This window comes from Habropoda laboriosa, unplaced genomic scaffold, assembly GCF_001263275.1.
Source record: "Habropoda laboriosa isolate 0110345459 unplaced genomic scaffold, ASM126327v1 scaffold193, whole genome shotgun sequence".
In the NCBI taxonomy this organism is placed as follows: domain Eukaryota; kingdom Metazoa; phylum Arthropoda; class Insecta; order Hymenoptera; family Apidae; genus Habropoda; species Habropoda laboriosa.
In genome coordinates this window covers 1,229,475-1,247,387 of record NW_017100342.1, presented here as the reverse complement: position 1 = coordinate 1,247,387, position 17,913 = coordinate 1,229,475, and the positions used below count along the sequence as shown (strand labels likewise).

General features: G+C 29.5%; 3 protein-coding genes across 4 annotated transcripts in view; 1 reads left to right on the top strand and 2 right to left on the bottom strand.

Annotated features, from left to right (window-relative positions):
• The window catches only part of LOC108574520 (centrosomin), a 52,812-nt gene extending 51,470 nt beyond the window's left edge, over positions 1 to 1,342 (bottom strand). Inside the window, exon 1 of one of the 2 annotated variants that reach the window (XM_017937132.1) lies at positions 1,075 to 1,342. In XM_017937132.1, coding sequence (XP_017792621.1) covers positions 1,075 to 1,196 — 122 coding nt within the window. In that variant the 5' untranslated portion in view covers positions 1,197 to 1,342. The remainder of the gene's footprint in view (positions 1 to 1,074) is intronic. The other variant, XM_017937131.1, reaches the window with a different exon arrangement.
• A 5,022-nt stretch (positions 1,343 to 6,364) lies between these two features.
• LOC108574508 (golgin subfamily A member 1) lies at positions 6,365 to 14,871 on the top strand. Its single transcript, XM_017937114.1, has 8 exons — positions 6,365 to 6,734; positions 7,199 to 7,592; positions 7,735 to 7,823; positions 8,107 to 8,235; positions 11,039 to 11,566; positions 13,485 to 14,012; positions 14,091 to 14,321; positions 14,505 to 14,871. Exons 1-8 carry the CDS (start codon positions 6,624 to 6,626, stop codon positions 14,658 to 14,660), a joined length of 2,166 nt encoding a protein of 721 aa, XP_017792603.1. The 5' UTR covers positions 6,365 to 6,623; the 3' UTR covers positions 14,661 to 14,871.
• Positions 14,872 to 16,761: 1,890 nt separating this feature from the next.
• Positions 16,762 to 17,913, bottom strand: part of LOC108574506 (long-chain fatty acid transport protein 4-like) — a 10,331-nt gene continuing 9,179 nt past the window's right edge. Inside the window, exon 10 of the mRNA XM_017937113.1 lies at positions 16,762 to 17,730. Coding sequence (XP_017792602.1) covers positions 17,414 to 17,730 — 317 coding nt within the window. The 3' untranslated portion in view covers positions 16,762 to 17,413. The remainder of the gene's footprint in view (positions 17,731 to 17,913) is intronic.

The window sequence follows — 17,913 nt, the reverse complement described above, 5'->3', positions numbered from 1 at the left end:
AAAATATTCACGACAAACAATCTAAATTTAGGGAACGAAGAAGTTTCGATAAACGTCGAATTTCCGCCATAAAACGCTTTTAGCTTTTTAAACGACGAATGCACTATTCGCACCATTGAAAGTAATCATACGAATGATTCTAGGAAAAAGTAGAAAAATATTATTTTGTTTATAGTTCGTAGAGTTGCTTAAAAATAATTAAATTTTTTCCATTGAAAAATTTCGCATATTATTTTTCACTGTATTTATATAAGATATTCCATTCATTTTTTTAAATATCTGTTATTTGACTATACTTTAAATGCTTGAAATTATTGCATTTATTTAATACAACTTTTACTGGCAATATGGGCCACTGAAGGAGCAAATAAAGTTTTTCACACGATATTTAATATTTATACAACGTCCTTAAGCTGCAATAGAGCAAATTAATAAATTACATAAAAAATTCTGTTTTACAATTTTGGTCAATTTTTTAATAAATAATTTCATTTTATTATAGATTACCTTCCATTTTACAAATATATTAATAACATTGTTCTTACTATTAGTCTCATTTTACTCCACTTAATTATCTCAAAAGGCACTCAAATGCATGAGTGTGCATTATCTAAGAATGACGTCACATCACCACCACCCAAAACAAAGTAAAATCATTTCAATACCTCTTGCGAATATAAATTTGAAACTTCCCTTATTTTAAACTACATATGAATCATCATTATTGCACATGTTACAATTCCTATAATTTTCCTACTTAATCTCTCTGCAGTATTGAATCATAACTCGTGACGTAAGTTGCGATTCAAACGTAACAAATACCAAGTGTTCTTACAAATACATAACTTACACATATTAAAACAAAATATTAACATATTCAAACAGTGAAACGAGTCTTTATCCCTGAAGTCGTCGTTAGTCATCGTTACAAACCGAAAAAAAAAGAAAAATAAACGAACTCGAATGGTCAAAAGAAATCAGAAACAAAATTCAGTCCCGAAAGTTCCCTTTCTTTTTTCTTCCTCTATTTCATTCGCCGTATTCGTTTCAGACCAATCATCAGTGAATACTCACTTTCGAAACGGGCTGTAAATGCTACCCCAGACACTGGCTCTTGTCGGCGAGGGTGGGCTATTTTGATGTTGATTGGAATATCCGTAACCGGCGAAAAACATATTGCAGTAATTGTTCCTCATCGGTGTGGCACACGATAAATACAACTTGCCTTACAAAATGAAAAAAAGTCTTCAGGCAGAAAGAGGACAGTGAAACACGCGTGTATGTATGTATATATAAAACGAAGATACAAATAAAACTATAACAATAACAGTAACAAGAAGAAGAAGAACAACAACAATAGCAAATAGTCTTATGATAATACTAGTAACTTGTACTTTCAATGAACCGCTTTGGCACGTTTTATTTGGCACAGAGTGTCAATGTACTCGAACTCTCAGGCGAGCATATCAGCGTGTAGTGGTATATACGTAATCGACACACTGCTGAAAGTCCCTTCGTATCAGTCTTCTTAAAAAATGAACATCGAAAAACCACCCTTTTCGACCGATTTTACTCGTGCACAGTTCAATACCGTGACCTATTGGACACAGGTTACACTGGAGAGAAAAAAAAATTCCACGAAAAAATCTGTTTCCAGAGCGAAACTGTGTTACCACGGACCGACCTATATAGTTCTGGACCGATCAATGCGAAGATAATTCTCGCTCCAGACGACACACCAAACGATTCACACACTGTGTCCTAATGTACATTCTTTCACTTGGAAGTAAACGTTCGAATTTCCTTCACCCTTCGATAATCTGTTCGATATACGTCCGAACTCCCGGGAGGATAATATAATAAGAGAAAAAGTGACGTATAAACACAGTCTAGCATACGTTTCAGTCCAGAAAACAACACTCTGTCACTGAATCAGCAGTTTGTACTTTAGCACGGTCCTTTTCGAGAAGAGTAACAGTAGCTTCCTAGCAGGTCGTCTATCTTCTTCCATCGTGTTGACGAGCAAATCTTTCTCGCACGTCGCCGAAATCGAGACCAAACTATTAACTGAAAGGATCTCACAGACGTGTTCCACCGCGCGTCGATGGAAGTTCGAAATGCTTCGCACGTCCACTCAACCGTTTACATTTATCGATAACGAACAGCGTGTGTACTTTCAGCGGAACGAAACGAAGACACTATCCCAGTATCTGGATACTGCACACGACCCACGAAACTTCTTACTCTGGCGACAGATTGAACGCAACTGAAGGCAGGCGGCGACACAGCCCGTGTTCGGATTGAGGGGAAGCACGAGCGGAGGGTTTAAGGTCGGAAGATTTGCTCGGAGAGTAGCAGAGGCCAACACATGGACCCCATACGAACAGACCCAACGGGGGCGGCGGAGGGAATCGGTTGAACAGAGATACAGTAGTCGAGCAGACGGAGGGAGAGGGAAGGAGAGAAAGAGAGAGTGAAACGACAAAAACAGACAGACGCAGGGTTGTAGAGGCGCAACGCGGTGTGCAACGGTCAAACACAGTGTCTCTCAATTAATAGTCGATGGGAGACGATGATGAGCAGTTCGAATTGACCATCAATTTGATCATCCGTATATTGTGTGTAATGGGTATTGAATTGGACAATTTTTTTGCCAATATTAAGGGTGCACGTAAATAGGAGATTTAATTATTAAACGATTGTGAAAGCAGTTTCTTTTTTTTGGTTTGATAATGCAAATTGTGCACTGCAAGGTTTCAGAAAGATTTTTTTGGGTACGTGATGATAATGTAATTTGATTGAAAATTAGAAAAACGTATCCTATGAATAATTGGAATAAGGGAAACATGAGACATGTATTATAATAAAGACTATACATATAATACAAATGGTATAAGACAATTTCAATCAATTGTAACTAATATATTTTGAATATAATGGGAAAACATAAAATAATATGAAATAATCATTTAAATATGTTAGAAAAATTAAGCAAAAGTCTTTCTAAAATGAAAAGATTCGGTCTGTTTAGTATAAGCGCTCTTTTCACGAATGGCTTAATATACATATACAATATATTGAAATTTTTATTAGGTAATATCTGAAGTTTTTTACACCATGCACGGCTTTATACTGTTTTTGTTGACATATTCTTGTCTATATTTTATCACATCGATCATTTTCTAAATACGTAATGAGACTGAGAAGAATTTACAAATGGTGTTCTATTAAAGATTATTGTCAGAAGCAAATTTTCAGTTTTTCCAATATTTTTATTTTATTAAGAAAAATAGCAAAATTTCTAAATTCTAAATGTAGTTACATGTTTCTTTGCGTGTAAAGTATAGTAGACCCCTGTATAACACGGTACTTAAGTTTACATTTTTACAGTGGAGCAAAGTTCCCGTAATTGATGGTACATTATATTATATAGTAATTGTTTTATGATGTAGATACTGTAAGGAACTAATTAGGTTTATCGCTGTAATAATGAAATATAGGACCACAGGTCTTCTAGCGAAACTATTGCAAGAATAAAAATTATAAAATAAACGAGAATAAAATGTTAATGACTCATGACAGTAACTGATATTTTTACTTCAAGAAAAATATATAACGACGAAACATTTTCAAATTTAATATTTGTTTATTTTAAAGTGAAACAACAAATATTTTATTGGTACATTTTATATATTTAGTTTACATTTTGTATAATAAAAATCCTTACATCTTTTATAAATGTGTGTTCCTAAATCCGTATTTGTATAATCTATGTAACTCTGGGTATTCCCCGTATTATGCGGAGGTCTGTTGTGTAGTATACTTTACATAAATCAGCTTAGCACGTACATATGTACTTTCACCGAATAAAGAATATTCCATACTACTTAAATTTATTAATTAATTTTCATTTACTTGAGAAATTAACTGTTAAATAAATTCAATAGGAATTGAGTTCTTTAGCTGCGTTAAACTTTTTACCAAACTGAATCGAATATTACTACTGTCATTATAAAAAAGGAAACTATTAAAGGGCGTATCGTCTGAATGGAAAAAATTTCGTGAATTTCTGACGTGTAAGGTAACTATAGATTGCATACCAGGTATTGCTTACTTTATCTATTCGTCGTTTTATGATTCTACGTTCCTGATAAAGACTCATCCTGTGCACGAATGATTCGTAAAAATGTAATTTCCTTCGTACAATTAATGAATGCGAAATATAAGACCGGTAAATGAATATGAAAAACCAGTATTACTGTTTTTATACTAAAGAAACAACAAATTTTATATTACAAGGAATTAAAATAATAATATAAACTGAAATTTTAGTGCACGTTTGTTATTTACAGAAAAAATAGAATATTGTAAGTAAATTTGATAACTATGCTTGATAATCTAGCATTTCTTTGCTTTATTTATCAAATAAATGACAAATTGCATTTATAATTTATAAAAACATAAAAAAGATTTGAGAACCACTAAAGTGAAGAGTGACCTCCAACCCTGACAGTAAGATAGCCATTGTTTAAATAAACAGAGAATGAATTCAATGTTTATTATATATGACATGAAGGAAGCACAGTTGATTAATTCAATGTAGTTTTAATAATTCTTTTTTCTACTCTGCATATGTATCATAATGTAATATAGAAAATAAATTAAATTTAATGTATCTAACAGACATTGCATTATAAATATTAAACTAGTAGATGATAAATCTTAAATAATTTAAACATTCTGTTCTTTCAAAAATTTGTCAAAAATAATATATTGTCACAATTTCGGAACTCCACTTTATATAAATCTGTGTAATTGATTAAATATCAAGTATAAAATACTAAAATATCTTTGAATATTTTAATTTTTAATTAAAACTCATTTGTTCACCTTTCTGTTCACCTTAAGTTGACTTTTATAACTATTTTGACTTTATTACTGTATTTCAAATATTTAGTCACGGAAAATAAGAATCTAATGAAATAATATTAAGTTACAACATAATACTGCAGGCAGTCTTTAAAGCTATAGTAACCACAGATAATAATATTCAATATATAATGCAGTGAACCCACATAATGGTTAATAGTATTAACAATTAAAGTTATTTCGATAATGTATATACAATTAAAGTAAATAATAACAACAATTAAACCTACACTATTATTAAATACTTCAACATTTACTTCTAACCTTAAAATTTAATCTTGAAAAATTTTATATAAATGCATATATAATTTCTGGGGTATAACATCTTGTATGGAAAAAGAACATAAATTAAAAAAAAAAAATATCTACAAATTCACAACGAGAAAAATTAATTACTACGATATAACAGGAATTTGTTTATTGATTGAAAGATTCGTGGAAATTGTCGGTAAATAGATTCCCTACTATTTACAACACATTGAACATACTAATAGTTCCAAAAATATTCCTATATATGTAAATTGCAAGATGCACATAAATTGTAAAAACAGGCATCGTCGTTTTCGCATTTCTTTTTTAAAAAACGTTAAAAGTTATTATAAACTGTTTTATTAAAGTTACGTATTATATAAAGTACTCAAGAAATATACATGAATACAATACTCTCTTTTAAAATATATAACAATTATAATAACAGCATGATTACAATTTCGTTCGAACTAGTAAAGAATGAAAAGAGGACAACGCTGGTATGAAAAAATTCCCTCTGCTTTGAGATACAAAACTGACATAGCACGATGTATGAAATTTCAAAAATTTACTTACGTATCAAAATAATTTGTTGCAGCAACTGTATCATCCATGAAATTCTCCATTTTTTATGTAATTTCACACCACGCATTACCAAAAAAACATGTGAAAAATCGGAACCCATATGCACTCCAAACCGTCAAATTTGAAAACACTAACTCCCAATGTTTCCGCTGCACGCGCTATGCACACTGCATTTATTTACTGTGTCTGTTCTACCAACGTTAAATTTTTTTCTCTATCTGAGGAACAAAATATTCCTAGCATATCGATAATTTCATTGGTTGTCAAGTATATTAAGAATAAATCACAGTAAAATGCTGTTGAGTAAAACGATGACGACATTATGTAATTATCTCTGCATACAAAACGTTAAAAAGTGTTACGTCTATTTAGTATGTAGTTCTCGTTCTTTTTTAATTGAACTTCGAACGTATTGAGCGATTTTTAAATGTTACGTGATAATATTCTTTTACACTGTTAATACTTTCGTCCACGCATAGAATATTGTAATTTGGTCAATCGCATTTCGCGCTGTACATGTTGTGTTAATTTTCTGAAATAGAGGACACTACCTATACATATATTTAACTTCAAAACCAATGACTACTTAAGTGACTGGACAGTATGGCAGCATCTGCCTTTAATATAGCAGTTAAGTGTGTGTAAAGTTTCTGTTAATCACGTATATTAATGATTTAAACATGACTCAGTAAGACCGAATTGCGGTGTGTATCAGTAAAGAATGAATTTTTGGCACGATACATTTTTACTTCCTTGTCTTTAATATTGTCCCGGTAAACGGGCACAGAGTCAGCATAACATTGACAATTGACAGGTACTAGTTGTCATTTTCTGCTCGTCCCATTGGAGGTTATCACACCATGTTTGCAACGCTAAAGAATAAAATACGAGAGGAAATAGGGAGTGACGTGTCGACTGTCGTTAGAAATGCCGGCAATGTGCGTAGTATTAACTCAAGGCATATGTCTCAGGTAAACATATCGTTTCTATGTGTGCAATTGTTATCAGTGTCAGAGCGATATTGCGTTTGCAACGTAGGATACATTTATTTATACGCAGTCATTAATTTTTTATGGTTATTTTAAATTATAGTTAATTACCGAAGGAACTGACAGTGTTTTTAATTAAATATTGCTTATTATTTCTACACATGTTTGCCAGATGATTCATTAATATTACATGTGTGTGTCATCCGATTTTGTATAATTGCAAGACTTGTCAGAGCATCTGTTAACATAATTAATGCAGCTTGCTGTAGTTGCCCTATTTCATACTTACTTTTGTTATTTTTGTACAGTTTAAAAAAGTATGTGTTTTAGACCAATTTATAGAATACCAAATATTTGAAATAGAATTTTTATAAATTTATGTTCATAATATAGTGATTAATATAGACTACTGTTGTAGTCATGTAAAAAAAAATGTATTTTTTTAGACGGGATCTACAAGTAGCATTAGTGGATCTCAAATTTCTTTAGATGGTTCACGTGAAGAAAATATAGCCTCACCTACTCCACCTACTTCTTTAAAAAAGGATAATAGCTTTGATTTTAAATTAAACGACGGTATGCAACTTTCTGCTAAAGATATAAAAAGATTTGAAAACAGAGAAGATGAATGGCGAAAAAGATTAATTAAAAAAGAAACAGAATTGCTAAAACGGTTGGAAAAAAAAGAAGAAGAATGGAAAGTAAGACTTTGTGAGACAGAGAAAGAATGGAAAAAAGTAGTTGAAAAACAAGAGAAAGAAAAGAGCAAATTAGAAGAAGAATTAAGGAATGTAGAAAGTGCAAAATATTCATTAGAATTAGATCTTAAAGATGCAGAAGGTATGTTTTTTAAGTATAATGTGATAGAAATTAAAAGAACAAAATAATGTTAGTTATTATATTAACATCATACTTATTTATATATTATACATTTTAATCAAAAGATCATTTCTAGATTTATGTTCATAATACCATGTTTCAGAATACAAGAAGAAATTATATAGTTTTCAAGAAGATGCAGAACAATTAGAAGGATTTCAAACTCAAGAAATGGCAAAGATAAAACACCTAGTATGTTTTCTATATATTGTTTTATGCTTTTAAAAAAGATATTGTAAGGGAGTATTAAGAAGTTCTCCAACTAACTCTATAAAAAATGACAGACTAACAGACTAGCTGGAGATTTTAGTGGCCACCATTACCATTGCATCAACTTAGATGAGAACTAATTTGAGAGTGATGGTGGCCACTAAAATCTCAGGCAGGTCTGCTACTTTTTATAAGGCCAATTTGATACTGCTTCATATTACCTATTGATTTATTATATAGTGTGTATCTTTTTTTTTTAATGAAGCTTCTGGCAAAGGAACAAGAAGTAGAAGAGAAAACACACCATTTGAAAGCAGCTACTACAGAAATTGAAAGTTTAAAAAGTGAAGTCTCTCGTCTTAGGAGATACGAAGATGAATTGAATAATGTACAGGTGAGTACATTATCTTAGTTGCTTTGTTCAATTTTAATTATCACATGCAATAAGATATGACTACAGAATTATATTAACATAATTATTTAACATAATTGTGTTAATATAAATTGCTTGACATCATTTGAGTAAGTAAACATGGAGTACATTTTAATTTTAATTTAAATATATTTACATAAATCTTTTATTTTCAAATCTATTTTAAATTTTGTACAATGTGGCACTGGAAGATATTTTATGTAGAAGATTTAAAAAAAATGATATATATGATATATTTGTATATATATATATACACAATATACAATATATATATATGTATACATACATATACATAAATACTAGTTTACATGTATATGTTCTATAATATTTACATTTAGGTATACTCTTTATGTATTTACGAAATATATCACAATTATGCAGAGTTTTACAATTTATAGTTTAACCCCTTAACGCGCATTTTAAAAAAAAATCGTCAAAAAATGTCGGCTTTTTTTTATCTATGGAAATCTTTATTTGAACATAGTTTTGTTTAATACTTACACTTATTGGGGCAAAATTTAAATATTTAATCAGAAACATTAATTTTACTTCTTCAATTTATTGTATGTACGTAAAATGTAGGCACAATAACTATAATAGTTTTAAACATCAAAAAATTTTCTTTTGTGTGATAAATTTCAAAACAAGGTTCAACACATAATCCAACATTACAAGAATTACAACAGTAACGAGATTCTTTTCTTCTTCTTTTTCCTTTACTGTCTCGTATTCAGTATACCGCGTAGTCTCTTGTTACAAAAATTAGGTTAAATTATGCAAATACTACAATAATAATTCTTTTTTTTTATATAATAATGACTTTCTTGAGATTATTTTTCATCGCTCGAGTTTATTCAAGTATATATATTATGGTAACATAAAATGCGACGCTGCTTGCTCGAGTTAACTCGAGTGTGCATATTATTGTCATTAACGTCCACTCGAATTAATTCGAGTGTGCGCGTTAAAGGGTTAAGGAAAAGTGAATTATTCTTTGAGTAGTATAACTTACTATATTGATTATATCTATCATAATTAATATATTCCACGAAATAAGAGGAATATACTGTATAATGTTATTACCATTAAAATATCTATTATGATTAATTAATTTTTAATGTCAGCATTTATATTATTAAGGAATCTTAGTATACAGAAATTTTTAATGCAGTAATATAACAGGATAAAATGAAAAAATTATTTATGACAAATGTTAATATATAGACTTATACATATTTCATTTAAATTTATTGTCATAAGTGTTATTGTTTCTAATAAAAGCAAACTACTTCCTACTTTAGATGAATTAATTTATAATGTATCCAAGTAAGATTACTTTAATTTAAGAAGAAATATTGAATATTGTTTTATCATAAATACAGACCAATTTTTAGAAACTAAGTTTTCTTGTATTGTGTATTGTGTTATAAATTCATTTATAGTACAAACTATTGTTTTAATCAAAAAGCATAGAGCTGCATGTGAAAATCAAATTTTGTTATATCTATCATAATGTTTTCAAGAAGTTATTTATCTTTGTAATACTGATTATGTATCATATTGTCTTTTGAAATTTATAACCATATACATATTTTTTAGGTATAAGCACGCTTTTTTTCAAAATTACTTTTGTTTTTAAGCCTTTCTTTATTTTTTTTTATTTTTTTATTTTTTTATACATAAATTTTTGTTTTGTCACGGTTGGCCATATTTTTTTCTGCACATTTTTTTGTATTGACACACAATACCAATCTATGATAAACATGTGACTTGAAATTAAAAGTCCTAATTATTTAATTATTTCGAATATTTTGGATATATATTAAAATGAAAAAAATGAGCATATGTTCCATAACTTTTACTTGTACTCTGAAAATGCACTTCCAATATTTAGTAGGAAGTATTAGCTTCCATTTTATTAAAATTTAGTTTGGGGAAGGGTAGGCATTTTATCGAGTACGAACAAATTGTGAAAGAACAATATTCTTTTATTGGTTATGGAACATGAGCAAAACCTAAGTGATACTGAAAGTTTTGTGAAAACAACATACGCATGAAGATTGGAAAACTTTGATAAACGAGAGCATTGGAGATCAGAGTAGGCGGTATTTTCCGCTAATTCGCTGCTGCTACCGCTGATGCTAGAGGTACGTCTTCAAAGCTTTGCTGCTATTCTGCGACATAAATAACGTCTATAGATTTTACTTACATCAGTGTTGCTCTGTATGTAATTCTCTCCTTGGTGCAAAATTTTATAACATAAGAGAAATGCATGCATTAATTAGTGGAAGAGATATAACAATAAAAAAAACTTTTTTCATTCTATAATAATAAAATTTCATTCAAAATGTTTAAACTGTTTCTACTGCAGTACTCACACTCCAATGTTGTTACTCTCGTAACAGCGTTGAATAATTATCTTAAATAATAAAACAATGTCTTTTGTCAAATTAAGTTTTGTCATATTCAGTTTTAATGGAAAGAGTCATTGGGTTTTCTACAAAAAAATTGGTCCAACACTTTATTTCTGCTTCATAAATTTCTTTTTTCATTTTGTTCACTTTCAACATTATTGTCATTAATCGCCAAATTCATCCTCATTCGCTTATTCTTGGCTTCGTAAGGTTTGGATTATTTCTAATATTATATTTACCTTTATGTATTAGCAATGCTTTGGTAAGGTTTGCAACAAAGCTTTACAGAGCAAAATGTAATAATAATAAAAGAAGAAAAACATTCCTTGTAATAATATCACCCTTTCTAGGATGAAATGGAGACATTACGTCATTCTACTCAACGAGAGAGAGCTCAGCTTTCCTGTCAACTGGCACAAACTGAAGAAGAAGTACGTCACTTAAAGGATAAAGTGTTTGTATTAGAACAAAGAGTTGCTTTAGAGACTAATGATCAGGTGACAGTGGATGAAAGAATAGCTGATCTTATGAGAGAAAGAGCATTACTAGAAAGAAAGTTAGAAGAAGCACATCTTCATTTGTCTGATATAAAGACTAGTTGGTCAGGGAAAATATCTAGTTTGGAAACACAAGTTGGAAGACTTAGTAGACAGGCTGGTGAAGAAGGTTTAGAAAGAAGACGAGTTGAAGAAGAAGGTGAAAAACTGAAGCAAAGGATCAAGGAGCTAGAAGCTGAAATAGAGGTGAACAATGTTGTTATGGCGACGAAAGACGCCAAGCTTTTGCGCATGGCAGAAGACATCGACGAGATGGTCACGGAACTAAAAGAGCTCCGGGCCAACGTCGATGATGAGGTGGAAGAATTTAAACAACAAATTGTGAGTTACCGCGATATGTAGTGGTGCATGGGCTAGACTGTTTTGAAGAAGATGTCCTGTTAGATCTTGAAATGCAAAAAAGTGAACATTCCCTATCTATCAAATAACAATTCTCAAATGATCACAGCATTAAATAATTGTCTTTCATATTTTTTTAATGATTTTTTTTCTTTAAACATTTTTCTCCGTATTGCCTCAATCATATTACAATATTGATGTAATCACCTGTGTGAAATTACGAAGATTTCTATTTAAACAATATTGTAGTTTTTTTTAAACACGTTCATTAATTCTTCACTTGATATCTGTATAATGAAAAAGAAGAACTTGATATTTCAATCTTAAGTAGATGTGAATTTTATTTGCGAATTAATTAACTGTGATCATGATAAAATGTGTTTATTTTTTAGTTCATCAGAGCTGTTTAAACAATCACGTGTTGATGATTTTATAAACTTGTAAATGTTTATAATGTTATACTGTGAGTGTAAAACACTGAAGCGCGTATACACGAACGCGTAGAAAAATCGTATGTTAATTTGTAAATGAAAACTACATATCGCTTATATGTATATTTGCATGTTATCTCTAAGATGCTTGACGCTTAACGCACAAAACATTTATTTTACGCATATTTTTCAGCACACTCTTTTGTTCATAATGTTTTATTTATCTTTACGAGCATGCAGAGACTTACAATGTACATTATACTTTATCGAGATCAGCATCAAATAATAAATAAGATGAGTTTGGTCAACTTTTTAAATTCCTACATTTCCTCTTCGCGTTTCTTTGTACATGAAAGTTAGGTAGTATCGATATAATAATATTTTTATGTACAATCGTTATTCTGTATATTTTATTTGTGGAATAAAGAAGAAAACAAATAAATTACATCATTTATCGGATTCGTTTTTGTGCTTGTTTTTAACCCATTTTTATATCCTCCTTTTTCAAACGGCTTTTTATATATTATTATAGACACGAATGTGTACACAATTGTTTTTTTACAGGATTAACAAATCATGTTATATTTTGCTACACCAACGACACAGTCTAATTACGTTTACGTTGCTGTAAATATTAGGAATGCATATCCAGGCGGATTCAATTGAAGGAAAACGTATCGTATATTATATAGAATAGAAGATAGAATGGTTATTCCTAATAATAGCATTGAGAACATTGTTGGAAAGTCAAAAGTTGTAATAAAATATTTTTCAAATTAAATTTTATATATACAAATTAAAATTTATTACAGATTTTAACTTTGGAATTAATGGCTCAAATGAAATACCTGGGTTCAAGTTTTGTATAAAATGATTTCATACATGTTCTAAGTTTTTATATATTACCTTCACATAAATTTAATACTCTCATTGTATCATATTTGAAACATTATTTTATGTTTATATTATAGAATCATTTGACAATTTATTCCAAATGCAAAGTTAATTAAATAAAACAATGGCTGTACTTAAATTGATAATGGAATATCTTTTTATATCAAGCTTCACAATGCTTTGCATAAAATATCTTTCCAATATTTATTCATTAAATTAGTATGTAATAAATATTTTTGAACTATTTATTAAGTTAGTTTACAAATTTTTACTATAATTTAAACAATTCTTAAAAACGTATGTAAAATATTTGTTACCTTTTTTAATATTTTTCATTTTTACTCCATGTTAATTTTACAGATACTATGATTAATTTCATAAAGTACTATTCAATATTATTATATTTAACTTTTTCAGCTTTTTATTAATGAACCTCAATTATACCATAAATTCCAAAGATATGGATAATGGAGCAGATTTCATCATATTTATATATTTATCTATACAATTGCCTTGTTTGATGACTTCAATATTAAATACTAATAACATTATTTTGTTCTTTGTTTTCTTATCAGAAATCATCAACAAAGGAAGTCAGCCAGCTGAAAGAAAATTTGGAGGAAGGAACAACAAGACTTTCTGCTGCTACCTCTGAACTAGCTCAAGTTCGTTTGTCTTTAGAAGGAGAACGAATGAACAACTCTTCCTTACACTTAGAAGTAGCACGGTTACGTGAAGATCTTGAATCAGAAAGAACAGCATCAGCAACATTAAAAGTGGGCCTAGAAAAAGAAAGATATGAAAAAGATACAGCATTATTGAGAAACGCTCAAGTCTCTCAGGATATAGAACTTGTAAAGCAGAAAAATCGACGTCATGAAATCGAAAATAAAGAATTACGAAAGAGGATAGAAACTTTAGAGCATAATTTACAAAGTAAAAGCGAAGAAGTAGAACAAGCAATGGCAACATTAGAAGAAACAAGGCTAAGAATGTTCGAATTGGAAGAAGTAGAACAAAATAGAAAGAAGATGGAGAGAAGTGAGAAACTTCTTAAAAGTAGCTTAATTGACCTAGAAGAGCAATTAAATGAGAAGACTAAGGTAAGATTTAAAGAAATGAAAAACTTGAAACACTTTTTAAATGATTCTAACTGTTAAATGTATTTTTTTTTTTTTTAGACAATCAAAGTCTTACAGCAACGATTAACAGACATGAAGAAGACTCTTCAACGAGAGTTGAGAGTTCCATCTTCGTCTTTAGATAGTGATGCTGAACTTTCTGCAGCAATTCTCAAGCCCAGTTCGTCGAAAACAGTCACTGCCAGGCACAACAATACGAGAGATGACGATGTTAACTTCAAATATCTCAAACACGTTCTCATAAAATTCCTAACAAGTAGAGAATATGAGGTAAATTTAATACATTAATTTTCCCGTATTATGCAAAACAAAAATATTAAAATAATTTATTTAAATTTGTACACATAAATTAAATTTATAGGACATGTGAGTTTTATTTATGTCATTAGTAATAGTATAGTGGAATTTATTTAAGCTGTTATTTTCTATTAATTTTTCGTTTGTCTTTTCAAGGCTCTTCACTTAACGAGAGCAGTTGCCACACTTCTACATTTTTCACCTGAAGAGGAACGGTTACTGCAAGAAACCTTAGAATGGAAAATGTCATGGTTTGGCACACGGCCTAATCTAGGTTTTGGACAAACTGCCAAAGCTATACCACCTAGCTGATAGTTGAAACAAATTTCCTTCCTAGAGATGTCATAAAATTAGCCACGTATTCGTGGTTCAAATCGAAAAATTGGATCGTGTCAATGATCAATTGTAAATGATCATGAAAACTCAAGGAAGAAACAAGGGGAAGAAACGATTTGTAAGCTAGAAATTTCATAAATTTTGTAAAATAATTAACATATTTATAATACGTGTATAAGTTATTGGCGAAAGCTACAAATATTGATCATAGCGAGCTTCAAAAACGCGCAGTAAAATGTGTACTCACACAGTCAAATGTTATTTAGACAAATTTGTAAGTTGAATATAGAGGAGTTCTAACATTCATTATATACATTGGTGGTAAAATTGAATTAGCAGAAAACACCTTTTTGTATGCAAATGCTAGAACACACACAATCATTCTTCAATATTTAATACAAAAGAATTATATTCAAATGCATTTCTGTATACGAACATATGGTAATACGAAACACTTATTATCAAATTGAACATTTAGTTTTTTATTTCCTGATACACATAAACTTTAAGTGTACAATATTTTTGTACCAAAAAATTATGTATTATGCATTTCTTCATCTTGTCTATCTCCTATACTAAATCAGTATAGGTTGAAATAAGTTAAGATAGTTCCAAGAACGAAACGGTTAAATCATCGTTGTATGATGTATACAACTTAGGATTGTTTAAAGGAATGTAATATTTTTTAGACATGGCTGCAGGACGGTTATAAATACTAGGACAAACTTGTGTTAGCTTCGTTAATTAGGAAGCTGGGTTTTATTGCCATAATTATTATTTGTGATATGAGCATGGTAGTCGTGCTATGTTCATGTATGTAAATAATACAATGATGTTTCTATAGACATAATTAAAGTACACGAAGTCAAATGCTTCTAAACCAAATTATTTATTTAGTTTCTCACCTATTATTCTATCGAATGGTTGTCACTTTTACCTGTTATTAATTTTTTTAACCTTATGAAATTATTTTAACAATAATAAAATTTATAACTAAGGGGAGGCTACCGACACAATACTGTACCTCATGTAGATAAATAAATGTACGCGATAAACTTATTTATCATATTCAGATTATTTGAGGGGATGAAGGTGTTTGTTTATTATCTACTTATTTATTACAAAATTGTGTAAATTTAAAACTGTACTTAGACTTGAATATTGTATGTTTTAGATTAATACGATTAATTCAATGATCTTTGATGCAACGCCGTTTTCATTTATTATAAAGTATTGCAATTCTTCTGTACTTTCAAAATTAATAAAGAAACATTATTTTAAATTTTGGGAGCTATGCGTTAATTTTATGACGCTAAAGGAATAAATCAAATTGTTATACATTAGATAAAGTGTAATCATTTATTTACAGTAGCCCATATTGATATTATATTGATTAATAATATACAAGTTGAAAATAATGTTTGATAAATAACAAAATTTCTAATTCCATAAAGTATATTTTAAGTGTTGTTTTTAATTTATAATCATTCAATAATAAATCATATCTAATGCATTCTAATTTCAAATCAGAATCTTTATAAACTATACAATTTCAAAATTCCTAGATTTAACATTATGTATATTAAATAAGAAGCGAAAGTTTGTAAAGTACATATTTTAAGTTTATTAATTGTCTATACAAATTTTAATGTGAGTATTATTTAAACACTTAAATGAGAATATTTATGATATTTTAAGTATCAAATTTTATCACATTCCATTACATACGGACAAATGGAAATCTGAAATTCTACTGAAATAAAGATTACTAGATGTAATGGTTGCTTTGTCATTAAATTTGCACCATTATTAAAATCAAGTATTTAGACAATGCAGTGCACTACTAAAATATATGTAAATACAAATTATTATTTTAAACATTTTAAAATGGAAGTGAAATTGTATTTGGTAAATGTTAATATTAATTCTTTTTAACAAATTTATATACATCTATTATTTCTTGATTATGGAGCTAATATGATAAATTGAGCTTATATTTAGTATTATATTTAATCACGGTACATATTTACATTCTTTAAATTCTATCAGTAATTTGATATAAAACGTAAATGGGACGAGTGCAAATCGGAGAAAGATATATGTAATAAATTTTTTAACGTTATACAGTGTGTGACAAGTTATGTATATTTAAACTAAATACTGCAGAAATATGTAATTTCTTTCGTTCTTAATTTTCAATAATCACAAATTGAATTGTCTACAGACCTGAGAAAGTTTCGTGTGCACCGTAAACAAGGTATCTTTCATGAAAAATTAGTGTTACGTGTTATTTATGATTTTATTCGTTGCTATCATCCTACCTACAATGCCAATCTGTCTTATACTACGGACCGTTTCATTCGATTAAAAATGTAAAGAGCATTTATAAAATATACAGGAACATGTCACCATATTTGTCTCGTTGATGACAGAAATGTAATTTTCTCTCGCTACGCAATAAGCTTCCTTTCTTTTTTTTTTTCTTTTCTTTTTTGTTAAGCTCTCGTAAAAATAACTTTTTCCTTTTTCTTTGTGAGTCCGAAAAACTTCCGTCTATGGTTCTATGGTCTCACATGTAAGACATTATTATATGAAGTCCTATGCGTTGTATCTACAAGACGCGTGCAGAAAGTCATGTTCATGTAGTAAAAAAAATTTATATACTCGTCTCTAACATTTACAAGTATTTTTGATGATTAAGAGTTACACGCGCGGTGTTTATGTGATGACTAGAACTTCTTCGATCCAGAAATGATCTCTTGATAAAGTTCCGGCGTGATCTCAACGTACTCTTTGTTACCGGATAAGAAGTACATTTTGTCTCGAACTTTGCTTGGATCGAAACCCTCCTTTTGAAGGTTTACCTTTTTCAATTTAAATGATCCCGTCATTTCCAGCTCTTTCACAATTCTCAGAAAGATCGGTCTCGCGTACGCTGGAAGTGCCTTTTCTAAACCTTCTGCAAGAGCTTTAAAGTCCAGAAGGCTGTCTGGATCGACTATCGCTGCCATTCCGGCTCTACCTTCCATCCCAGGTACCTTGAACGGTATAAAAATTATTTTTTTATAATTTTTGTTTGAAATTAAAAATGAAAATTCTAAGAATTTGATAATAAAATTTTAACTGATTTTAATTTGAATATCTAACTCTTCTTAGTGACAGTAAAAGAAAAATTACGCAGCACAACATTGATTATATTGGAAAATATTCGTAGTTAAAGATTCGATAA